This window comes from Pongo pygmaeus, chromosome 3 (assembly GCF_028885625.2).
Source record: "Pongo pygmaeus isolate AG05252 chromosome 3, NHGRI_mPonPyg2-v2.0_pri, whole genome shotgun sequence".
NCBI classification, from domain to species: Eukaryota; Metazoa; Chordata; class Mammalia; order Primates; family Hominidae; genus Pongo; species Pongo pygmaeus.
In genome coordinates, this window is record NC_072376.2 from 159,769,736 (window position 1) to 159,796,838 (window position 27,103).

Below are 27,103 nucleotides of genomic sequence, written 5' to 3' on the forward strand. Positions count from 1 at the left end.
TTGGTGTCAGTACCGCTTAAATACTATGTAAACCAATGTGAGGGGCATGCTTTATTCAGGTAATCATCAGCTTGCGGCTTCCTGATCAAAGTAGGAGACAAGAGTAAAGGGATGCTTTGTCCCAGAATATTTCCCCTCTTTAAGAGCTCTGTGAAGTATTGTGTAATCCTTTAACCTATGTACTTTCTTAGATGAAAAATGTGGGGACAAATATTTTTTGGTTTTAAAAGATATTAAAAACTATAACAGTGTAAGAAGTAAGCCTTCTCCTATTCTCCTGATCTGATCTTTGGTAAGCGAGAGTTACTTTTTGAAAGAAGACTGCTTGACAGGCTCTGACTGTTGGAAGAGACCCAAGGAACTTTTCTTTCTTTGTGAACTACCTTAAAACTTAGCAAATGTAAACCTAAAGTAACATATCTTTTCCTAATCAACGCATTCCTTTTCATTGAAATTCCATGTAACTTTCTATGTGACTAAAGTTTGCTGCTGAAATTGATATAAGAGCTAACTATGTGTTTACCCCTTTGGGGGAAGGTACTAGACCATTTATTCAAAAGCAGTTCATTTAACGAGATACATCTTTCAGGGGGTGATTTCCTGTGAGTATGTTGACTAATATTATTAAAAGAAGTTACAGAGAGACTAAGCTCTTTATTTTTCCTCTTTAGTAAATTAAAATCACACCCAGAAAATCAGTCCTGCTTACTCTAAATAAGCCATCTATTATTTAATAAACCAATCAATTAAATATATCCATGAGCTAATAAACTTTAGTTCAGGAGCATAACTTTTATCTTTTTCTCCTTCCTGAAAAGGCTACTCTAGTAATAATTTACTATATGGTAACAAAATATCTGTACATTTCACAAATTAAAAGCTTATAAGAATATGCTCCAAATTTTTTCTTTATATTTTATACATACAGAAATGATATAGACTATGAAAGACATGAGCAGCTCTCATAGAAGCATTTTTACTGCTTTAAGTGTGCATATACATCACCTGGGTATCTTGCTAACCTGAGGATCCTGCTGCAGTAGGTCTGGGGTGGGACCAGAGATCCTGGCTGTTATAACGTATTGAAGCTGCTGATCCAAAGGCCACATTTTGAGAGGCAAAAAGGTCTAAAATATGTTACAGCCCTATTTTCCTGTTACTAATAACTAAATATATATCATATTTTCCTTATTACCTGACAATGGGGAATTTACAAACAATGAAAGGTCTCTAAGACTGCAAGGAATATACAACCACATACACACATGCGCATGCACACACACACGCTTAACTTTTGCAGATGATCTTACCTTCTCACTTTAGGTTCTTTGTTTTACAACACTACCCCCTGTGGATTGTAATTTTGGAGATAAAGCTTTCAGGAAACTAATGGATTTCTTGTTGTCAGACCTAAGACACCTCCGTTTTACAGTGAAATTTGAAAGTAAATTGATGGCATTTGTCTTTGCATTTCATAGGAAATAATCACCCTAACACTTGACGATTTTTACTTCACTCTTGGGAGAACCAGTGTCTACCCATTAAAGAAAGCAATGTGAGAGTGTTCTTTTCCACCCACCTTCTTTGGCTATTTCAGAAGCTTTTATTAGAATTTTGATGGCCTGTTTGTATTCTTTATTTTCTAGCATTTTGTCTGAGAGTAATCTGTAAGTCCTCAGGAGACTCTCACAGGCCAACAAGTTGAGAGAGTGGCCTGTCTCATCCTTCCATATCCGCCCCTGCGTCAATTGATGGAATGCTTCATAATGCTCAGCAGCTTCCAGAAGCTGACCTGGAGAATAAAAGCCATTCATAAGTATAAACCAGAGGTCAGAACATATTTTCAGAAATTTTGCATACGTTTTAGCTTTACTATTCAATGGAGAAACACCATGGATTATGGTGAAGGATTTCTAAGGCTGTAAACGAGTTAAACTGGGAAAGGAGCGATCTCTAATTGGACCTCAGTTTCAGCGTGAATTTTAGATAGACACCTGCAAGAGGGATGTACTCTGGCTAGTAGAAATTTACTGGGCTTGCATATGTTTAGAGAGGGTGTAAAAGGCCAGCAATATTTATTAATAGCCATCATATTGTCTAATACTTCTTTAACATTATGTATGCCACGCACTCTGCTATGTGCTTTATATGCATTTCTCAAAACAATCCAATGGAGTAGGACTGTTCTGATTTCATATTACAGAATAGAAAGTCAAAATTTAGTAAGGTTAAGAATTTTGCTCAAGATGGCAAGTCTAGTGCTATAATATCCAGGAAATCTAACTCTAGAGCTGATACTCTCAACCAATATCCTCTACTGCTTTTCCAACTGATGAAAATTTCATCATTTTTTTTTCTTCTCTTTTCACTCTGTCACTCAGGCTGGAGTGCAGGGGTGCAATCACAGCTTACTGCAGCCTTGAACTCCCGAGCTCAAGCAATCCTCCCACCTCAGCCTCCCAATTTCATCATTCTTAAAAAAGAATGCATCTGTTACAAACTTCAAATCCAAACATTATGGCTCCTTAAACTGCTTCTCAAAATTTGACTGGACTTTCCAATGAGGTTTTTGTATATGCTGTTTAGTTTTGAATAATTAGAATGTAACTAACTGCCTTTTTGGATTTTACCCTATAATAAAATCCAAAATATAACTTCTCCAAGCTAAAACTCTAAATTAGCTGTAAGTAATTTCTTTCCGTAAAATATGAGCAAACATATTTCTGGAAGAATAGTTTGCAGCTCCATACAGTGGATTGTATTTTATTTGTTAATTGCCTCATGGGAATGCTCACAATATCCTGAAATGTAAATGCTCTTTTATGGTATTGGAGTTACATAATTGGAATTGATAGGAAGAACACTTATATCTAGGCCCTCCAACCATAGTGGTTAAGAGTGAGTGTGGGCTCTAAGCAGATAGCCTGTTCCTATCCCAGCTTTCCCAGTTTTTGTTTAGCCTCAGGCTAATTACTGTCCTCCCTGTGCCTTACTTTATTCTTCTGCAAAACAGGATTACTGTGTAATTTTTCAAGGTACTATTGTGAGAAATGAATTCATGCATGTACAATTATACGTTACAGGGTAGGTGCTCAAGAAACACAGCTAATGTTATCAGTTGGTACAGTAATAATATCTTCAGAAACTCCAGCAGGCAAATTGAAATATAGCCACTAATTTATTATGTTTATTAAGTATAACTTACTCTTCCCACAAAAAACAAAAATTAGTTGAGTCCCTATAATAATATCATCATGACATATTAAATTAACCTATGCAGGTTATATTAGACTCAATATCTTTCCTCAAATGAATTTCATTGAATAGTGTGGGTTGGAGCTGCTTCCATGACTGTTGCATATAATTTCTTCCTATTTGTTGCATTGAATTTGTTACCAGAATGAGTATTAAAGAATGCACATAGAAATAAGAATAGTATTCTCAAAGAAAAACAACCAGTGGTGGTGGATAATCAGTAAACGGTCTGTAGAAAAATTCAGTAGACAGGCCAGGCACAGTGGCTCACGCCTATAATCCCGGCACTTTGGGAGGCTGCGGCGGGTGGACCACGAGGTCAGGAGTTCAAGACCAGCCTGGCCAACATGGTGAAGCCCCATCTCTACTAAAAATACAAAAATGCAGCCAGCTGTAGTGATGCACACCTGTAGTCCCAGCTACTTAGGAGGCTGAGGCAGGGGAATCGCTTGAACCCAGGAGGCGGAGATTGCGGTGAGCCAAGATCGTGCCACTGCACTCCAGCCTGTCAACAGAGCGAGACTCCATCTCAAAAAAAAAAAAAAGCAAAATTCAGTAGACGTGGACAGTCTAAGTCCTTGCTGAGCCATGCAGGAGGGCATGTCAGCAAAGATACATACAAAAAGAGCAATGTGTACTGCAGACTTGTTTATAAATTTATATTATGAAACTTTCACATGATAGGAGACTGCAGGCCATAAGTATGATATTATAGAAGCCTATCTTCTTATGTGAACAAGTGTTTATAATAAGTAAATATATTAGGAAACATAAAAAAGCATTTAGAAAGCATTATCGGTGTTATATCTGGGAGGTAGGATTATGGGTAACTTATGGTTTCTGATTTTCTGTTTTCTTTTTCTTGATTTTTTTTTCTGTTTGCTTATTAGCATTTCCTAAAGTTTCTATCACCAAAGCATGTTTATTTTGTTATCAGGATATACAATGAAAGTTATTTAAGAAATAATGCTCAGTATCTTTTTCACATTGAGACAAATACTCAAGGTTGAAGTTCATGGCTCTAATCTATCTTTACTTTTAGCTGATATTTTTTTTCTTACCTTCCAGAAAAACAGGCATAGTTTTTCATCTCTCCCACATGGCACCTCTTGGCAGAAACACCTTGCTCCAAATACCCATGACCCTCATTTTTTAAAACTAGAATGGAGCATTGACATATATGTGTGTTATATTTCCTCTGTTAACTATATTTCTGCCTATGAAGTATAGCACTGTAGCCCTGGAAAGATGTATACAAGAGTTCCTTTTCTTTTTTCATCTAGTGTCCATCTAGTCATAAAGTACAGACACATATTTCTTTTTGGCCATGTAAGCAGGGAAAAAGGGATGTAGAATACTGTGAGAAAAACAGATAGTTCCAGAATAGATAGGGATCATAAAAGAAATGAAGCTCTGGGTAACTCAATTAGAATTAGAGGCAAATGAGGTATAATGATGTAAATAGCAAATGAGAACTGATATCCACCTCCAAAATTTGATCTATATGGGGGCAGAAAGGGGAGGTGATGGGAGGGTCGAGTAGGAAAAGGAGAAGTGGATGAAATCAGGACAAAATGGGAGGTGGGAAGAGTGGAGGGAAGGCTGGGGCTGTGTCTTCGTATTCCTTATCCGCCAGATGTCCTCTGTGTTACCTTACTGAGTCTTGGGTTGCTGTTAGATGTCCTGCATAAGGCTGTCCAAGCAGGAATGAAGTGAGGATGGTCCTCAGGACACTGGTTTCAGCTGGTGACTACAGAAGGCAACCTTGGGATGGTTAGAAATAACAGTAGCTTTTCGGTTGGATTTGCTTTTTGCTAGAGCTTTCAGGGCTAGTATCAATATACTACTTAGTTCATGGTTATTGGCCAAAGTTCAGCTTTCAGAAAGGTCTATTTGGAGTCTTCCCTGAGGACGGAGCCTGAGATGCTTGGGTAAAAGAGAACAGTGACCTACTCTTTCCTGAAGGCCTATTAGGTGCTAGTCAAAATGCAAGGCTTTTCTCTCCCCTACACATTAACTTACTGAACATTCCAAAAACTGGTGAAGTATATATGATAGTTGCTTTTTCACTAAAGAGGAAACTGAGACTCACAAAGCTTACATGACTCAAATATAAGCCCCAGAGTTATCATAAGTGATGATTAGGATTTAAACCCAAGGTCACCAAAAGCCCACACAACTGGTTCCACCACATCAGATACTAGTCAACAAATCAAGAGCCAGGAAACTTAGGTGGAGTGAGTTAAATTCTCTGGACATGAATCTCTTGTGTTAAAAATAATGATCAAATTTGCATGATTCTTAGTCTCTTCCAGTTCTATAATTCTCCGACTTTGCTCAGGCCATCATAGGTCACCTCTAAGAAAAGCACAGATGTGAGCCCCTGATGTGTTTCTGATTGGTCTTTCTGAAGAAGCTGTTGTATAACCAGCTATATCTGAATTCTCTGCTCTCTTCTAAGCCATGCAGTGACATCTGTGGGGGGCTCTGGAATTCCGTGGGTACCCCAGACTCAGGCACCTGTGGCCTCATCTCACTGTTCATGGTTTCACTTCCCCTTGCTTCACCATTTTCCCACAGATGAGGCCAGTGGGGTCTTGATTAGTACTATTTTAAATGGAGGTCCCTACTACACAGAAGCAGTTTTCCAGTTCTTCTCATATGTAGGGATTCATTTCTAAAAGTATTTGGTGGCAGTAAATAAGCCAGCAAGAAAATAAGCCAGCAAAGATTTGATCCAAATGACCACAGGCACACAAATGACTTATCTGCAATTTCTAAAGGCTGGCCAGAATTTAAAGCATATATTATGATATAGTAGAATATTTGATTAAAAAATATTAAAAGATATGCCCATGCTATGAAGAGAGCATAATAATTTAAATATGCAAGCATTTCCCTTTAAGCATGATTAACAATGATATGATTTCCATCCAATTTCTATTTCCAACTGTGAATTGGATTTTTAAAATCATCTTATTTTCTGAGTAACGGTTCTGATATTAATTAAGACTAGACATTTATTAAGACATAATGCATACTGCTTTTAACTGAAAATTTTAAATTCAATTTACCTGAGAGAAACATTACAAAAGACCTCAATATGATGATCACTTTTACAAAGCTAAATATAAATATCAATGTAGCTAATAAATCAGATTTTCTAACATGGCTTATAGCATTCCTTTATAACTTCTACAAAGCGTTCATATTTAGTCTACCTTTTGGCACCAAATAAACTTTAACACAGCAGGATCTAGAAATCTCACTTGGTTCTGATGTTCATGTTTTAGAAGGACAAGAACAAGTGTTTAAGTGTCCAAGGACTGTCCTCCTCTGGAATTATCAAGTGTTGACATTATTTTCCATCAAGGAATAGGGACAGCAAAAAGTGGAATAATTTTACCAACGTATCACAAATACAAAGGTTAACAGAAAACAGGACACAAAAAGAAGGCCTGGGGACTATTCACAGGTATTAAAGTCTTGGTAGGGGAAAGTGAGTTTTATCATGGTGCACCAGGAAGCGCCCGCAAATCTTCATCATCACTGTGAGTAACCAGATCACAGTGACCACAGTAAGGAAGAAAGGAAGACACACTAACTGCTGAACTAAAGGCCTGCATGCATGGCTCTATACCAAGCAAAAGTCCAGATAGTCCACCAACATTTCATGTGAACCAGGGAAGAAAATAGAGCCAAAATGTTTTGTCGGAGAGGCTGGGGATGGCCCTCCACAAATACCCTTAGTAGTCAATTTATTTCAATAATATGAAGTAGGATCAGAAAACTCATCTTAGGAGAACACTGTGAACAACTGCATCAAACAAGAGTATCCAGGTATGAACAGAAATAGCCTAAGCCTCAGTTTTGTTTTGTTTATCAATTATATGACATCCACATAAACAATGAGGAGTCTGGCATGCATTTATAGTTTTTCACCTAAAGGAACGAGCACTCAAAACAAAACTACTACAATGGAGTTTTACTTTATCTAAAGCCCACACAAACAAGAAATCCATCCGTTTATTAAAAATACAAACAAAACCCAAACAATGTTGTAAACTGCCAAATGCTTGGTAGGATGTTAAGACAAACACAATGTAGGGAAAATAAGATTTTATATAGTTGGGTATTATCCAAATTGTTGCTTGCCCTCTTCCCTGCACAACATCTTTGAAAGTTTACAGATATTTGTTGTATCACAGCAGATGTCTAGAATAAATATTAAGCAAAGGAGAATGTATATGATCTCTCCCATTTTAGTTTTTTTTTAAAGTAGGAAGATTGACTAGATATTAACACAAATGGGTTTAAATGTGAAGCTGCCATAAAAGCAGGAACATAAATGTAATTCTCCCAGCCGCTATTTTGATGCACATTTTTGATTCCATGAATATTTTATGAAATGGCCCAAACTAAAGCCATATAACATTCCTGCATTACTGATGCTTGCGCCCGTAAGCTACGAACATTAGAGGCATGATTGAGTGCATTAAAATGAACTCATTCAGCAGTGCATTGATTACTTGAAGGGGGAGGGAAACAAAAAAAGAAAAAAAAGGAAAAAAAGAAGTTGCTCCACTTAAGAAAACAGCATACAAATCTAAAGTTTGCAACACAATAAGAGCAAAAGCAAGTTTAAATAAAATAATATCTCATAAATACAGCATGACTCTGTCCAGATCTGACATTAATTAGACAAGGTGTTAATTATGTCCAAAGATGGCTGCTGGTATTGTTTAGGTAATTTAAAATGTCACAATCTCTAAGACGCATAGACTGGTCTGTTTTAGCTCCATGCATCAGCAATTCTGAAAACAGCTAATTATTTCTTTTTCTATCGACTTGTACATTTGCCAGTAAAAACAATGCTGCAGAAACAATTGCATAAAAATAATTTGACAGATCCATAAGACCTGTTTCTTCAGCAGCACTGGTATAAGTCTTAAGCATATTTAGTTCAAAATTGTGCACATTTGCTGAAGACTTTAGAGAAATATTCCACTTTAGTTTAAAACAACAACCTAAAGGAACAATAAAGCTTTACGTGTATTATGTTACATTTTAATCTAGAGCTACTGGACATCTTTGGTGTAAATTACTATTCTGTACAACATAGAGATAAAATCTGCTGGAAGCAATATTGAACAGTAGCAAAAAGAGAAAAATGTTATTGCCCCTTTGCAAAAACAAAAGACACTGCTTTCCATTTTGGCTTAACTGCATGAACAATTTATATTATCTTTAGGTTTTTACATTCAATTATGATAATTATAACGGCACTACACATGCTGAAATAGTTAAGGGCTTGCCACACTTCCAACAGAAACTATCACTTTCAAGGGTTTATCTCCTGTCACAAGAGATTTGTTGTGCACTATAACCCGCTGCACACCATTGCAAAATGGAACACTGGAAAACAAAGATTTTGTTCTGTAACTCAATAGCATCCCTAATAAACTGAGAAGAAAATGTGCCCATAACTTTTGAGTAGCTACTTTTAGATATTTAGAAGAAATGTAAGATGCTAGTTTAAAAACGGAATCCTCTCTTTGTCATTTGGAGTGCTGATTTCAAGTGGATGTTATAGGAGTGCTACCACACATCAGTTAAAGAGTATCAGTCATATTGACCAGACAATGAAAATAATCCCATGTAGACAGGTTTGGGAGAACCTCACCCAGGGTTTTATCACTGATGTTGGAAATAAAAGTTCATTTTTTTTAAATCCAGAAAATTTGCCTAGATCTCCAAAATATTCCGGAGGAAGTGTTATTAATTGTTGTTGCTTATGATTTTAGATAGCTGAATTGTGGCCAGTGAGCAAGTCTGACTGCCCTTGGCCAATAAACCTCCAACAGTTGGTTTCAATCTAAGTTTTGTAATTTCTAAAGATAAGCATTAGGCAGCTTTACTCTTAAAAGAGCATAATTGGAGGTATAAAAATTACTCAAAAAATTTATTGAAAAATGTAACGTGTATAACGTATAAAAAGTAAGGAATTAATATTGGCCATTTTGAACCTCGTATAGTTGGTAGAGTTGACTATTTTCCTCATATAATAAATTGTTTTACTTTAATGTTCCCACCTTATCTTAAAATACTAACTAAAAAGTGTCGATAGGTATAAACATCTGAGAAGAAATAAAGTTAATATTGACATTAGATCAACTATTGAATTATATTTGCACAGGCTTTAATCAATAATGTAATTTTTACTTGAATTATATATTGCTCATGGTTTTATATAAACCACATTCAATTTGATTTCTATATGTTTATGTGAGCAAAGAGAAAGATGCAGAAGCATCTATGCCAAAGTATCAGTATTGATTATTGAAGATGGTGATGAGGAGAGTGAGGAGAGTTAACTTTCCCCCTCCACTTCTTTGTTTTGATGGATGATTAACGTGTTATTTTGGATATTACGACAAAACCCAAAAAACTGAAAATAAGATAATTAGATGAGTATGGGGAGAGAGAAATAATGTTAGTTGAACTTTTACTATGTGCCAGGCGTGACACTAGCTGCTGCTCTCTGTGTGTGTGTGTGTGTGTGTGTGCGTGCACGTATGTGTGTGTCTGTCTGTGTATAACCTTACTTCACTCACCCTCAGGTGTTAGTATATTTTTGAGATGAGGAAACTGAGCCTTAGGAATTCTCTTGCCTAAATTCACATACTCAGTAGGTGGTGAACCAATGTCCAAAGCCCACTGTGGCTTTACTTCTTCAGGGTCACTCCCCCTTTTAGAAAATGGGTCAAATATTTAACTTCAAAGCCAGAGACCAGGTTTTGGCCATCTGCCCCAGTGATATCATTGGACCATTCACACACTACTTCTGAGCTTCCTTTCCTTAAGAATTCTGAAGTATGGGTAACTATGCCAAGCTCCAGATGTAGCTGCAACGGGTGCGGAAACAATTGTCAGCACCTTGCTCAGTGCCTGGTGCCTCACAGACATCCAATAACTTTTCACGTGGAGTTACATAGTTTCTTTTTGTTTTTTTTTTCAAGTTTGCAATTTGTTGTGAATCTGGATAGGCCTTTTTTAGGGAATACCCCTGTTAAAGGTTATGGAATAATATCAGTTTTTCAGATTAAATGCCAGTTGAGGCACTAATTGGAAACAGCCCACTTCATCCAGCTCTAACACAATAAATAATCCTTACACTCCTGGTCAGTTGTACCTCTGAAGAGATATTTTAGGGGCAGTGCCTCTTCTTAGACAGAGGAAATACTGCCTCCTGAACAGTTTATTCAGTGTAGCAAGAACTGTGGGCTCTGTGCAACTATTCAAGACCTCCTTGCAAAGCTTTGAAAAAAGAAAAACCTGCTGCAGAGCAGGCACCTTTGAATGAGGCTTCCTCTCTGTGCTACTCGTTAAGCAGTAAATAATTAAAACACCCTGAAAAAGACAGGTAAAATACAAGCAGCAATGTCAGTATCACAGACATGAAAGAGAAGAGGAAGAAAATGAATTGAAAAAAAAGAAGCAATGAAATAATTCATTTGAAGCTCTAATAAAGTTTCGTTTGCAGTCTTGTTTAAAGATATATCAGACTTTAGGGATGTAACCTAATTACATTTTTATTCTAAATTCCATTCAAAGATCTTGGACTTTGATTCTTTAACATAGATCAAACATGGTATAATTTTCTTGTGGCTATCAATACTTAAAAAGGATTTCTTCATTAAATACTATAAGGTCTTATGAACATGTACACATAGCAGATGAAGAATAAACTGACATGCCCCAAAAAGTGACAATTAATTTATGTAGAAATAGGAATGCTAATCCACTTCTTTAAGAAAGTTTCTAACTATCAAATTCACTTTCATTCAAGTATAAAGTGACTCAGTTTCTAACACTGGTCTAGTTGGATGCACCTTCGAAAATGTTTACTAGGGTTGGCTTTCTAAATCCATTCTTGGAATTTACTCTGAAAAATGAAGTGTGCACATAGTGACAGTGGGAAGTAGTTAGCCTCTAAATCACACAGACATTAAAGAGGAGGTGCTTTCAAGAGACCTGCAGTTTGAGTGTTAGTGAAGGGTATATTACAATCATCAATGCTTTACACTTAGGAACTAGTTTGATTGGCTTTATTCCATGTTGTTACTAGGAAGCCCGAATGGAATAATGTGTTTGCTCTTCCAGGGAATCTTTTTGGAAAAATTTCCTCCAGAGGGACTTTTAAGATGCAAATTTGGAAGCAGTTTACAAATGGGGGAAATGAACAAGTAGGATTTATTTTTTGACTATGAAGAGAAAAAATACTCCCAACGAACTTGCTTAGTTGTACAAAAGGTGTAACGAGACTGGAAAGTACACTAGGATTTAACACCCAGATAGAGAAACCTACAGAGAGCTTTGGTCATGACTCAGCTGCAGCCATTAGGAGTTCTTGCAGTTTTTTGTTTGTTTGTGTTTTAATTTAATAAGACGTCCTTTATCAGTTTATGCCATTTTCTCTTGCAACACCCTGTACATAAAGGAGGCTTTATTGTTAAAAATTTTTTAATATGATAGTAATTAAAATAGAAAATAAGAGTTATTTAAAACCAAAAATAACCATACTATGCTTGTCAAAATCTATTGACAGCAAACAAAGATGTTATTATCTCATACATGAATACAATACCAGATTAAGAAAGGCAAAAGAAAATTGTCACATTCACTCTATTTAAGGTGACCAGCTCAAGTTTACCCAGGGCTCTCCTGGTTCTAGCAACCAAAAATCATGAGTCTTGAGAACCTCCTCGGTCCCAGGCAAATTAGGGTGACACTACCCTACAACTGACACAAAATAACAAAAGATTTTGAAAATGTAATGCAATAAAGCAAAAAAAAAGGATATTTATAGCAAAAATAAAATGCAATATAAGTTTACTTATTTTGAGGGCAAAAATATATTGGCATGAATGAAACAATACAGGAAAAATCTTAAGTATTGCTGACAACACCATTAATCACTCAAAATGTACTTATTTTGGTCAAGTTTCATTCTATTCTGTTATATATCCACACATAATTTTTACACAGTTGTAAAGAATTGAATACAAATTTTCTACGTATCTAGATTATTTTATTAGAATGACATTCCATATTATTTATTTTCATAATCATATTTTAAAAGGCTGTGCAATATTTTTTGGGGGGATATACACTTTAATCATCTGTCTAGTGCTCTGGTATTTAGATTACTTCTTTAAGTAATGTTTTTCACTATCTTAACATTTTTAGAACTGGAATTGATAGATAAGGGAGTGTGGCAAATTTTATGATTGTTAGGTTGGCACAAAAGTAATTGCAGTTCTTCAATTAAAAGTAATGGTAAAAACTGGAATTACTTTTGCACTAACCTAAAACCATTTACCATATTACTTTCCAAAACCATTTACCATATTACTTTCCAAAACCATTTAAATGATTCACATCATCATGAGCAGCAATACACATGTGTTACTTTAAGAAATCGTGATTACTTTTTTGTCCCTATTATAAGAAGTGTTAAATGGTTCTTTATAATTATTCAATTTGATTTTTAGGAAGTTGGTTATTTTTCTATGTATTCATTACTTGCCATATTTCATCTTTGGTGAATTTTCTGTATTTTTGCCATTAAATTATAGTTGCCAACATTTTTCTTACCAATTATTGGATACATAAAAAAAGTTACTAAATCTGTATTATCTATAATGCATATGAAGCTAATTTTTCTCTTTTTCCCTACCTCATGCCCTATATCTGAATACTGATACTGTCTCCTCTGCTGTAATGTCTGATAATCATCCTTTCTTTCAATTTATTCAGCCACATACCAACCCATTCTCTTCACCAGTCTGAATGCCTCCTGTATCTTCCTTCTGCTTTTTATTTCCTCTGTTGTAGGTTACGTCACCCACATTTGTTGAACAGCCCAATTCATATGACAAAAAACCTGTTAGAAATCCATCCATTCCTGTCTCTTCCCACTGACTCAGTTTGCTCATCTTTTTCTCCTCAACTTTGCTCTCCACATCTATTAACCTTCATGGATTTAGTTTTCTTAAAAAACCATCCTTTATAATGCATAATCTGAATAGGCTAAAATGGCATCAAGGATTAAGTAACGAGGGAGTTATGTGCTGGACCCACTGATAGAATGGGATACTCACTGAACACGACATGGGAAGCGTGGGCTAGGGTAGGGCTGAGGAGAGAAGGCCTGATAAAGGCAAATGGCCAGAACTGTTGGCAAATGAAAGAGGACATTAAAAAGGAGATTTTTTTAATTTATAATTTTGCCTGGGTGAGTCCTATTTCAGAAGCCTTTTCTTATCATACTTTTAATAAAATAAGACAAGAATGAAAAACTCAGAAGGTCAACTTTGTAAGGTCTCTGCTGAGCAAATCCTTGCATAAGGAGATGGTGTTGGGTAGTGGAAAAAACACTGAATCTAAGATCTGAAGACACAGGTTTCCATCTGGCTCTGACATGCTTTAGTTGTCATTTAATTTTATTCAGCCTTAAAAAAGATGAGAATTTTGCAATATGTGATTTGGATGAACCTTAGGACATAATACTAAATGAAATAAACGAGTCACAGAAGGACAAATACTTCATGATTCTACTTATTTGAGGTATCAAAATAGTCAAACTCATAGAAGCAATGAATAGAATGGTAGTTGCCAGGGGCAGGAGGGAGGAGTTGATGGGAAGTTGCCAATCAATGAGTATAAAACTTCAGCTATGCAAGATGGATCAGTTCTACAGACCCTCTGTACAACTTTGTGCCTATAGATAATAATATTTATTGGGAACTTAAAAATCTTTTGAGGATAGATCTCATTAAGCATTCTTACCACAATAACATAAGAAAAGAAACAAAATAACCTCTTAGTATCCTAGTTTCTGCTTCCTTAAAATGAGGATGATATGCACGCATGAAAAAAATACTCAGTCTCCATCAATATACCTTCTTATGTGTTACTGCCATTATGTAGCTTGTAGATACATTTGACTTGCTGTAAGTTTGTCAAATGTTACTGTTAAATCAGTTTGAAAACCATGTGTAGAGATTGTTTGTGTTTATTTGTGTAGAGTATGATAGGGAGAGGGGAAAGGGGCCTGATATGGATATTAGGAGCTCTGGCTTCAAGTCTAGCACCGGCTGCTAACTTTATGGCTAATGGCAAAATTGTTCAATTACAGTGCTTCAGCTTAATACTTATCTATCAAATTAGGGTTTAGACTAGATTACTTTGAAGATCCAATATGACTCTAAAATTCATTCATCTAAAAGAATTGAACATAAATTCTCAACCCAAACAATTGAGGACTATTTTACAATTTGCTAAATCCATCTCCACATGTTATTCCATAGACACTAGGTTTTCCTGACCCTTAGTGCCACTCTTACCGCATCTCTTCTTGGACATCAATTTTTAGGGATCATAAGCACTTATGAAAAATTAATCACCTGAGAACAATTCTTCCTTCTTCTATTTCCCACCTAAGCTACTGCTCTTCAAAGTGTTACCTCATTTGTATGCAGTGGCCCAGCATCAAAGTGAAACTATAGGGACAAGCAGAAAAGCCTTCATGCTCCCCGAGACAAAGAGAATATGTGCTGAGGAGGCACTGCACACACAACAGTGATCTTACCACTTGGAAAGGCAATGGGGAAGTTATTAATGGAGCAAAGCTTCCCCACTCTGTATGTGTTTAATGTTCTGAGGACAAAGATAAGAAAATCTTGAACACAAGTGGAGTAGGTGGTTTTGTTTTTTAATCAAAAACACAAGGCCCAAAGAAGAATAGTTTAAAGTTTTGCTAGATTGCTTTGTGGTAGATTTGCACCCTCTACATAGAACTACAGAGAGAACTTGGAGGACATAAACAATGGAGCAGAGAGATTACCAAGATAAAATGTCAGGAGTTAAAAGGAAGAATGAGATATGATGAAGAGAGACGCTGAGGGAAGGTGAAGAGCAGACCAGGTGGGAAGCGTTGAACGGGTTCACTAACATGGAGCTTCTCACCCCTGCAGCCCTGGGCTTCCTATGCTGGTCTGCCTGAGGACATTTACCACTTTTACATGGGGATTCACTGAAATTGCTGCTTGTAGACCTAACATTGGGTTATAACAGTATAGCTAACTCTTCCTAGCCCTGGAAGTGAAAAGAGAAAGCAGTATTTATACAGGCCCATGTGCCAAGCAGAGCACTAGACACTTTACTTATCACATTTGGTTTCAAAACAATTATCTGAAGGACTAGAATTTTTTTTCTAATAATTAAAGAGAGGTACAAAGAGCTTAATTTTAGGATCCTTCTCTGCTTTTCATAAAGTGACATTTTTCTCCCCCTAATTAGTAAATAATTTGACACACAGAGTTTTTAATGACTAATCATTCTTTTTTTGTGACTGATCTTTCAATAATCATTTAAGCAGCCATAGAAATCAGAGCTGGAGGTGAACTAAGAGCAGATAGCGTCTGCTCCAACTCCCTCATTTTAGAGCTGAGGGAAGCAAGATCTACAATGATTAAATAACTCACCTAGATTTACATAGTTAATTAGCTAATGGCAGTGTCAAAAGAGAATCTAGGTTTACTACCCAGTCTAATACATTTTTCCACTGCTAGACTTGAGTGATGCTCAAATGTCATTTTAAGTAACAAGGCCAAGACACACATTCAACATCTATCAACTCTCCTTAATTTAACCCGCATGTATGAATTTGCAGGTTTCTAATTTATTTTTATTCAATACTTGCGTCCTTTATTTTTAATATCCCTTACTGCCTAAAGACCATTCAATCCATGGTTAATTAACATTCTCCCACCCAAAACATATTGTCTACCTCATTAATACTCTTGTGATTAGATCTATAATAATTCTTTAATCTTCATGATTATCTTATACCAGCTGTAAAAACCCATTCCTTTCAATAATTTGTAATTTAATGAGATTTCTACAATTAGCTAGTTTTAAAAAATAATACTTAAAATATTTTTTAAATTGTAACGAAACAATACATGCACAAAGTAACCAGTCCTAACAGTGTGAAAAGGAATAATAAGTCTCCCCATAATTTCGCATCATCAATGCCCTTCTCCAGAGGCTGTCCTGGTCAAAATTTTGTGTATTTGATGGGTTTTAAATCCTCTCAATAGCACTTACATCTCTATTAATTTTTAATAAAATCAAAGAGAAAATAAAATACCACACTAAAAACTGATATATCTTTTGCATTTCTTTTAGTTATTAAGTCTGTTCTTCTAATAAACTGGCAAATGTTATTCCATGACAAATAAGAAATTACAATGAAATTTTGATCAATTTTGATGTGACATCTTTATGTTAAATATGTTTTTACCTTTTTTGGAGAACTGAATATTGTGATAATCAACCTCACTTCAAATGCCAAAGAATAAAGTGATATTTACAATGCAATATAGAATAAGGTAAAAAGTAAAAACTCTAGAAAAAAATTTTCATATGAGATATTAGTTTTTCAAAATCATCTTTTATTATTTTAGATAGTATTCAATTGATCACCATGCACATAATTGTTTTTTATGTGTAGAGTTTAAAATGAAGAAACATTAAATTTCTCATATATATTGAGTCACGCCACTCCACCATTGGTATATTTCTTTTTTTTTATTTCTGAAATAGCATCTTTGGTTACTTAAGGAAAAACATTGACACCATATTGAATATTATATTAGTTTCCTGGAGCTGTCATAAAAAAGCAGCACAAACTGGGTGGCTTAAACAACAAAAATTTATGGTCTTACAGTTCTGGAGGCTGAAAGTTCAAACTCAAGGCATCAGGAGGGTTTCTTCCTTCTGAGGTCACATTCATAAGTACTGGGGGTTAAGAGCTCAACACCTTTAAAGGGTTTACAATTCATCTCATAATAAATATGGTTGAAAAAGTTCTCTAAACTGAGAAAACAAAAGTACCACCAATGTATAGGGTAGTAGTCCCATCTTACTTATGGAGCTATAAGAGGTTCCAGCCCCCACATGAGAAGCAGGGCGAGGCGTGGGGAGCATGTGGGACTCATGACAGGAGGCTGAGGGCTGGAGGTAGAAAGGCCCACCCCACCCAGCAAAGAGATAACTAGAATCACAGACATGGTTACAAGTGAGGTGCACCTGGGAGCCCGTGCCCATGGTGAACCTGAGGTCAAAGCAGAGAGGAGACAGGGCCAAAGACAAGCCATGTGTAGGGATAGTCATCAGAGGCTTCACAGCAGGAAGGCTTCATTTGAAAAAATGAGATCTGGCTTCTATGATTGGGCCTAATGCCCAGATGGTTGGATATTCCCCTCACACATACAGGGCCTGGGCTTTATGGGGTAGAATCCATCACTAGGAAAGCTGTCACAAAAAGCCAGAAAGTTCTCTGGTTTATGCACACTTCAGCCTGTTTTTTTTTTTGTTTTGTTTTCTGTTTTTTGTTTTTTGCTTTTTTTTTAATGCCAATGGGAGCAGAGTTCAGCTCACATGGTTGAGTTTGGTGGTCTCCTTTAACTAGTGAGGGAGCTATTGGAAGAGACATAAAGTCAAGGATGAGGTCTGATGTCTGGCAGATGGTGGATTCACAAATACAGAGTACATAGAGAGATACAGAAGGGAAAGTACAAGAGAAGGAAACCAGACTGACAACAGCAATGATGATGAAGGGCCTCAGAAGTTTATTAGTCAAACTTCCAGGTAGATGAGTAGAGCAGAGCCAAAAACTCTACCCTAAACTAGTAGTTCACAGTGACTATGCTGATGTCCAGAGGTTTGTCCTGATCAGTTCCGAAATGTGTTGCAAGGAATTTCTTATAGCAATAAACAACCAAAGTTTTTGAATGATTTACTTTTTAAAATACATAATGTTGATTTATCATTATCCACTTTAAAAAATGTTAATTACTCTGGTTTGTTTGATTTCCAATGTGCTTTCTAGGTGGGGGAGAAAGGCTATAGAGCTATAGGTAGCACATAACCTTCAGCCTATTTTACTTTGACTGTAGCCAATAATTAGTGATGGTGTTTACTTCTGCTTTGGGGGACAGTGTTTGTCTTAATCTCAGAATTCTCATAGGAATATTATCTAAGTCAATGCAGACAAACATATTTGTTGCTGTGACAGAAAATGTTGAAACCATCACCATCATGTACAACATCAAGGCTCTGATGCTGGGCAGCTGGGAGATAAAACACAGGATATTAGAAGCCCACAGACATTGGGTGGTGACAAGGATTACAGGGACTTTTGATGTTGATATTACTCCTTGGCCTGGGCAGATACTGGTGGGGTTTTAGGTCGCCAAATATTTCTGCAGACAGAACCATCCTGAGGCACAGCCAGAGCACGAGTGTCTTGGGACATACAAGTCTTTCTGAAGCAGTTCATCAGCAATGGAGCCTCTTTGGGGAATGCTCACAGAGATTTAGAAGATGTTTCTAGTTGTATGGAATTATTGCCTGGGATATGGCTCAAGTGGAACTGGGTGACAGATGCTTTCAGGGTAGATTATCTTGGGGAAAGCAGTTCAGGCACCCCTGATGTCTAAGTGGATACTGTAAGGACTCTGTTAAATATCTTTGTGTGACTGAGTTTCTGAGATGTCTGTGATATGGTTTAGATCTGTGTCCCCTCCCAAATCTCATGTCAAATTTTAATCCTCAATGTTGGAGGAGGTATCCGGTGGGAGGTGATTGGATCATGGGGGCAGACTTCCCCTTGCTGTTCTCGTGATAGTGAGTGAGTTCTCATGAAATCTGGTTGTTTACAGTGTGTAGCAGTTCCCCCTTAATTTTCTCTCTCCTGCTCTGCCATGTGAAGATGTGCCTGCTTCCCCTTTACCAACTGCCATGGTTGTGAGTTTCCTGAGGCCACCACAGCCATGTATCCCATATAGTCTGTGGAACTGTGAGTCAATTGAACCTCTTTTTAAAAATTACCCAGTCTCCACGCAAGGCTGGTTCAACATACGCAAATCAATAAACGTAATCCAGCATATAAACAGAACCAAAGACAAAAACCATTTGATTATCTCAATAGATGCAGAAAAGGCCTTTGACAAAATTCAACAACCCTTCATGCTAAAAACTCTCAAGAAATTAGGTATTGATGGGACGTATCTCCAAATAATAAGAGCTATCTACAACAAACGCACAGCCAGTATCATACTGAATGGGCAAAAACTGGAAGCATTCCCTTTGAAAACTGGCACAAGACAGGGATGCCCTCTCTCACCACTCCTATTCAACATAGTGTTGGAAGTTCTGGCCAGGGCAATCAGGCAGGAGAAGGAAATAAAGGGTATTCAATTAGGAAAAGAGGAAATCAAATTGTCCCTGTTTGCAGATGACATGATTGTATATCTAAAAAACCCCATTGTCTCAACCCAAAATCTCCTTAAGCTGATAGGCAACTTCAGAAAAGTCTCAGCATACAAAATCAATGTGCAAAAATCACAAGCATTCTTATACACCAATAACAGACAAACAGAGAGCCAAATCATGAGTGAACTCCCATCCACAATTGCTTCAAAGAGAATAAAATACCTAGGAATCCAACTTACAAGGGATGGGAACGACCTCTTCTTCAAGGAGAACTACAAACCACTGCTCAATGAAATAAAAGAGGATACAAACAAATGGAAGAACATTCCATGCTCATGGATAGGAAGAATCAATATCGTGGAAACGGCCATACTGCCCAAGGTAATTTATAGATTCAATGCCATCCCCATCAAGCTACCAATGACTTTCTTCACAGAATTGGAAAAAACTACTTTAAAGTTCATATGGAACCAAAAAAGAGCCCGCATTGCCAAGTCAATCCTAAGCCAAAAGAACAAAGCTGGAGGCATCATGCTACCTGACTTCAAACTATACTACAAGGCTACAGGAAACCAAACAGCATGGTACTGGTACCAAAACAGAGATATAGACCAATGGAACAGCACAGAGGCCTCAGAAATAATACCACACATCTACAACCATCTGATCTTTGACAAACCTGTTAAAAACAAGCAATGGGGAAAAGATTCCCTGCTTAATAAATAGTGCTGGGAAAACTGGCTAGCCATATATATAGAAAGCTGAAACTGGATCCCTTTCTTACACCTTATACAAAAATTAATTCAAGATGGATTAAAGACTTAAATGTTAGACCTAAAACCATAAAAACCCTGGAAGAAAACCTATGCAATACCATTCAGGGCATAGGCATGGGCAAGGACTTCATGTCCAAAACACCAAAAGCAATGGCAACAAAAGACAAAATTGACAAATGGGATCTAATTAAACTCAAGAGCTTCTGCACAGCAGAAGAAACTACCATCAGAGTGAACAGGCAACCTACAAAATGGGAGAAAATTTTTGCAACCTACTCATCTGACAAAGGGCTAATATCCAGAATCTACAAAGAACTCAAGCAAATTTACAAGAAAAAAACAAACAACCCCATCAAAAAGTGGGCAAAGGATATGAACAGACACTTCTCAAAAGACATTTATGCAGCCAAAAGACACATGAAAAAATGCTCATCAGCACTGGCCATCAGAGAAATGCAAATCAAAACCACAAAGAGATACCATCTCACACCAGCTAGAATGGCAATCATTAAAAAGTCAGGAAACAACAGGTGCTGGAGAGGATGTGGAGAAATAGGAACACTTTTACACTGTTGGTGGGACTGTAAACTAGTTCAACCATTGTGGAAGTCAATGTGGCGATTCCTCAGGGATCTAGAACTAGAAATACCATTTGACCCAGCCATCCCATTACGGGGTATATACCCAAAGGATTATAAATCATGCTGCTATAAAGATACATGCACACGTATGTTGACTGCAGCACTATTCCCAACAGCAAAGACTTGGAACCAACCCAAATGTCCAACAATGATGGACTGGATTAAGAAAATGTGGCACATATACACCATGGAATACTATGCAGCCATAAAAAATGATGAGTTCATGTCCTTTGTAGAGACATGGATGAAGCTGGAAACCATCATTCTCAGCAAACTATCACAAGGACAAAAAACCAAACACTGCATGTTCTCACTCATAGGTGGGAATTGAACTTTGAGAACATGTGGACACAGGAAGGGGAACATCACACACCAGGGCCTGTTGTGGGGTGGGGGGTGGGGGGACGGGAGAGGGATAGCATTAGGAGATATACCTAATGTTAAATGACGAGTTAATGGGTGCAGCACACCAACATGGCACATGTATACATATGTAACTAACCTACACGTTGTGCACATGTACCCTAAAACTTAAAGTATAATAAATAAATAAATAAATAAATAAATAAATAAATTACCCAGTCTCAGGTAGTTCCTTATAGCAATGTGAGAATAGACTACTATAGTCTGTATGCTGTGTTGTTCAGTGTTGACAACCATAACTATTGTGCCTACTCCTTTGATATCTCTGTTCTTTCTTTTTCCCCCAACTTTTAAGTTCAGTGGTACCATGTGCAGGATGTGCAGGTTTGCTACATAAGTAAAAGCACGCCATGGTGGTTTACTGTACAGATCATCCCATAGCCCAGGTATTAAGCTCAGCATCCGTTTAGCTATTCTTCCTGCTGCTATCCCCCAAACAGTGTGTGTTGTTCCCCATGGTGTGTCCATGTGTTCTCATCAGTCAGCTCCCACTTATAAGTGAGAACACATGGTATTTGGTTTTCTGTTCCTGCATTAGTTTGCTGAGGATAATGGCTTCATCTATGTCCCTGTAAGGGACATGATCTTGTTCCTTTTTACGGCTGCATAGTATTCCATGGACACCTCTGTTTTATTGGCTGGTTCTTCTTCACACTGAGTTACTGAGTTAGCCTGGCAGGAGCTTTCAAGAAACTTGAGTGAAGGAAATTAGGAGTGCAGGACTGAATCAGGGAGCTCACTTTTTGAGTAGTGGATCCCAACCCCAAGACCCATGACCAGGTATTGAGTCTTTGGTCCAGATGGAAACACTAGGAAACTGTGTCAGTTAAGCGGTCTACTAGTTCCTTCTGGGTTAAGTCTTCAGTAATAATAACCATGGTATCCTGAAACAGTTTACAATCTTGCACAGTAAGTAAAACACCATTGTGGACCTGCAATGGAGGCATTCTACATCAGCTAGCTTTAAAAAGCTGTATAGTTTTATTTTTTAGATAAAAAATATGTTGCATGTCTACTATAATGAAATAATGCAGAAATACATAAAGGAAAAAGTAAAATACATCCACCTTTTCTATATTAAAGAAATAGAAATGGAGTTTTTGAAAGACTGTTATATCAGTAAATTGAGGTATCTGTTCGTCTTCAAAAATGTTAAAACAGAAGTTTTTACTGAAGCACAAATACATAAAATATCACATTCCAAAGGGACATTTTAGACCATTGCGTGAAATTTTCAAAGACATTGCCAAACACCATTAACAGTACTCTGGAAATCCCTCATTCACAATAAGGGCATATAAGTGTTGGAGACTGTATTAGTCAAAAGTCAGATTTATTACAGTGGTAGTAAATAGATCCTGAAACCTCAGGGGCTCACACAAAGTAACTTTCTTGTTCACATAGAGTCCACTGAGGAATGGGCGGCTCTATAGGGTAGCTCCCCTCCAAATGGTCATTCAGGGATCCAGGTTGTTTCCATCATGCGGTTTCACCACCTCAACACAAGTTTTCCATGGTTGCCATGGCAAAATAGATGTAGCATGGACAACTCACATCCGCTCCTCCATACTTCAAACTGGAAGTGACTGATTATAGCTTATTGGCCAGAATTAGCATTTTTATAATGACAGACACATAGCACTCAATAAATTGTAGCTCTTACCATTATGGTTATTGGAAAGCAACATTTTGAATAACTGGAAAAGAGTTCATCATGTGTAGTTACCATGATTAATTAACTATTAACCTGCTGTAGGACATTTCTAGTGTGTCCTTTGTTGTTATTATTATTATTATTATTTAGAATCAGGGTCTTACTCTGTCATCCAGGCTGGAGTGCATTGGGACAATCATGGCTCACTGCAGCTTCAACATCCTGGGCTCAAGTGATCCTTCTGCCTCAGCCTCCTGAGTAACTGAGACTATAGGCACGTGCCACCATACCTGACTAATTTATTTTTTGTAGAGACAGAGTCTCACTATGTTGTCCAGGCTGATCTTGAACTCCTGGCCTCAAACAATCCTCCCACCTAAGCCTCCCAAAGTGCTGAGATTACAGGCATGAGCCAACGTGCCCAGTCATGTGTCCTTTTTTCACTCTTACAAATAATACATAAGCAAAGACAAAACATGTCTTTATATAAATCCTTGTCTTCATATCTGATTATTTTTTAGAAGTGACTCTTGATACATATGCCAAATTTTATGCTAGAAATGTCAGACTCATTTATCCTATCACCAGCAATGTAAGAAGCATACTTATCAAAACGTCACAAGTATTAAATGCTATGTTAAACAAATAAATAGACAACTTTGATTCCTCCACATTTGAATTTGGTGCATATAGTCACTCACATTATTGTAATTATCAGAAGACAAATTTGACCCTTCCACTGAAATGTAAGCCACCTAATCAAGGGGCCATAAATATCTTTTTCAGCTACTATTCCCAGCACTTAGCCCAGTGCCTTGCACAGAGTTGGAACACAGTAAATGTGTTTAAAAATTACAAGTGAAAAGTGGCATATCTTTAGTGCTCAAATTAGTGCTTTTTAAATTATCAATGTTGGCTTTTTTCTCATGCTTTCTACCTGGCTGAATTTCTTGGAATTGTCTCTTAATTCATTTACCTATTTTTCTACTGGTATGTTAGTTGTTTTTCTCACCAATTTGTAAATGTTCTTCATATAATAATATTAATCCATTATCATGTTTGTTTCAAATATTTCCCAGCTTTTGTTAACTTTAATTATATGAGGTCTTTAATAAATATTTTTAAAGTTAGGTGTCAAATCTCTCAATTTTTGTTTCTCATAGAGGAAATTCCATTCCTCTAGCCTCGTGTTTCCTTGAGGGGACTTCCTCTCTCCTTCATTCTTCACTTCTCATCAAGGGAAGAGGCAGGACATATCTGACTGGTGAAATTCTCAACTTTCATCTTCTCTGGACTCAGTTCTCAAGGAGGGTGATCTTTGAACTCTATGAGGAAGCTCACAGGAGCAAGCATTGAGCCTGTACGAGAGCCTGAACTTGACCAGTCTGCCAGTAGCTAGGTGGTTAAGATTAATTCTGGGGGAGAATAGAGACTCTGATTAGAACAGATTAAAGCTCTATTCTCTAATCAACCTTAACAATTATGATCTGTCTGACTCCTTTGTTTATTATGAATTTGTTTTATACTTGGAGCAGAGAGGATATAATTATCCCTCAATAAACCCCATCATTTTCCCTTGTGCTTTATTCATTTGTTTTTGTTTGAAGGTCTTTCTCATCTAAAATTGCATAAATATTTGCCCATATTTTCTACTTGTTTTTTTAATAGCATATTTATAAAAGTTTCTCATAAAATTTATTTTTAAAACAAGATAGAGAAGTAATCAACATTACTGTACAATAGTAAATATTAAAAATGAAGATAAAAATTAAAATCATACTTTATACTGTGTAGCTTCTACTGCCAAAATTACTAATGTGCGTTTTTTTGCAAACTTAACTTTATGTTTAATTGATTTAATTGTTTACTGTCAATATTTTTACATCAGGATTTCTCTATTCTTGAACTTTTAATTTTGACTTATCTTTTGTTGGGCTCCAGACTATGATATACAGAAACTGTATTCATAATGCAGTTTCTGAACCTTGCATATCTAAGAATGTTTTCCTGTTGTTTCACCCAGAAACCAGAATTTTGCTCTATAGCCCTCAGTTCTCAACTGTACAGCATTTCAACTCTCTTTTCTCTCCCCTCAAACTTTGTAGACTCTACTTCTTTTTACCTTCTGGCATTTATTGTTGCAAAGGAGAAAGCTGAATACTTGTCTAATTTTTAATCCAATGCAGGAGATCTGTGTTTTCTCCTTGAATACAGGTAGGAGTCTCTCTCTACTTGAATATTCAAAATATTTCCAACGATTTGTCTAGCTATGAATATCTCCTTATTAATTGTGACTGAAGCATGAAAAGCTATTTTAATATGCATATTCAGAATTTTGGGATGTGTGAGGAACAAGAAAGCATTCTTAAAATATATTTGATTACTGTCTCATTTCCAATTATTGTGTATTCTTCCTCAGGAACTTCCATATTTGTCACCTTCTGTCATTGTTTTCATTTCTTAGTCCTTCCCCTGCAATTTGAGATCATTATTCAAGTTTGTCCTCAACATCACGGACTCAATTTTTCATTATGTCAATTTCACTCTTTTTCTACTCTGTACCTTAATTCTCCCAAGACATTGTTTTGAATGCCTTTTCTGATTTTATCTGGTGCTCATTCTCATATCATCTGGTTCTATCCTTAAGACTTTCTAGTTTCTACCTTTGTCTTTATGAAGATACAAAGCAGTTTTCTAAAACTACCACTTTAACAGGTTTGTTCTTTTTCCCAAGTTAAGCCTCTGGATTAATGCTTAGTTTTTCTTTCATCTCCTACATCCCTCAGTTAGGAGGATGCTCTTTAGTCCTGGTATTCAAAGGCAAGCAGAGTGGACAGTCTCCCCTTGGTTCTACTCACTGACCATGTGATGCTGGTGGAATCCTCTTCTGCTAACTAAAGGTGGGTGGTAGTTGGTAAATATTTTTGTGTTTACCAGGCATTCTTCCAGGGCTGACGTTTGTTCTTCTCTTACTTTAACCCATTAGTTCTCTTCTACTTTGGTCAGTTCTTGAAAATATCTAGCCTTAGGGGTGAAGCTTCTTTTGAAGCTTACAGACTTACTCATGGTCCCATCTTTGTCCTCATTCTTAAAGGACAGGACTTTCGTGGTCATAATATAACCAAAATCTCTTTAGGTTAACGGCACTCCTTATGCATAATTTGAAGACCTGAGAGGTAGGGGTTAACACTGATCCCCTGCAGGCCAGCTTCTCAGAAAAGAAGATGGATGCTAGCAAAGCTCCATAGAAACTAGTTAGGCTCAGTGCTCAAGGCAATCAATTGTGACCTATTGCAAAGGCTTGTCAGAAGTCCTCTCCTCCTGACAGGGGAGAGGTTGGTGTTCCCCAAACTATGATTGCCCATGTGGTAAATCTTACTATTTGTATGCCATGCACTATGACTGCAACCACAAGGCCTCTCTCCTTGGTCCCTCTCCCCCTCCCTGCCACCCCCTGCTGATCATGCAGGGGAGGGGCTGATGTTACATCAAATCATGAATGCTGAACTGTACCAAGGCTTTGCCATGTCATATTGCTATTGCGTCTGGCTCCTAATCATACAGCATCTGATGGCAGGATAATGGGAGACCAGCACCCTGCTATTGCTCCTGTGTCTGCAAGTTCTCACAAAGCAATGCTGCTCCCAGTTGGTCTGCTGTGAGTGCTGCTTACCAAGATACCTTGCTAGCATGGCAATTGTTCCAGTAAATGGAATATCTGTCTAGGCACACATCATGGCCTTCCAGAAGCAAGTCAGGAAAGCAGAGATAGGTTAAAGACTCAAAGAGAGGGTCTAGTAGCAGAGTTGTTGTCAGCCGTTGGGAGTTGGTGACTATTAGCAGGAATGACCCCTGGAAAACTGAGGAGTGGGAGATATACAGGGTTAAGACTCTATGATAGAATTATTGTTTTTTTTAGTGAGAGTAAAACAAGTTGCCAAGGATGGGATGGATACTGTACTGAGAAGAAAGCTGAACCACTGCTTCATAACACTCACGGAAAAATAAAA

General features: G+C 37.1%; 1 protein-coding gene across 7 annotated transcripts in view; it reads right to left on the minus strand.

Moving 5' to 3' along the window:
• Window positions 1-27,103, minus strand: part of TTC29 (tetratricopeptide repeat domain 29) — a 290,487-nt gene that overhangs the window by 181,588 nt on the left and 81,796 nt on the right. For all 7 annotated transcript variants that reach the window (XM_054486394.2, XM_054486390.2, XM_054486393.2 and 4 more), the window contains one exon: window positions 1,580-1,792. In XM_054486394.2, the coding sequence (XP_054342369.1) occupies window positions 1,580-1,792 (213 nt within the window). The remainder of the gene's footprint in view (window positions 1-1,579; window positions 1,793-27,103) is intronic.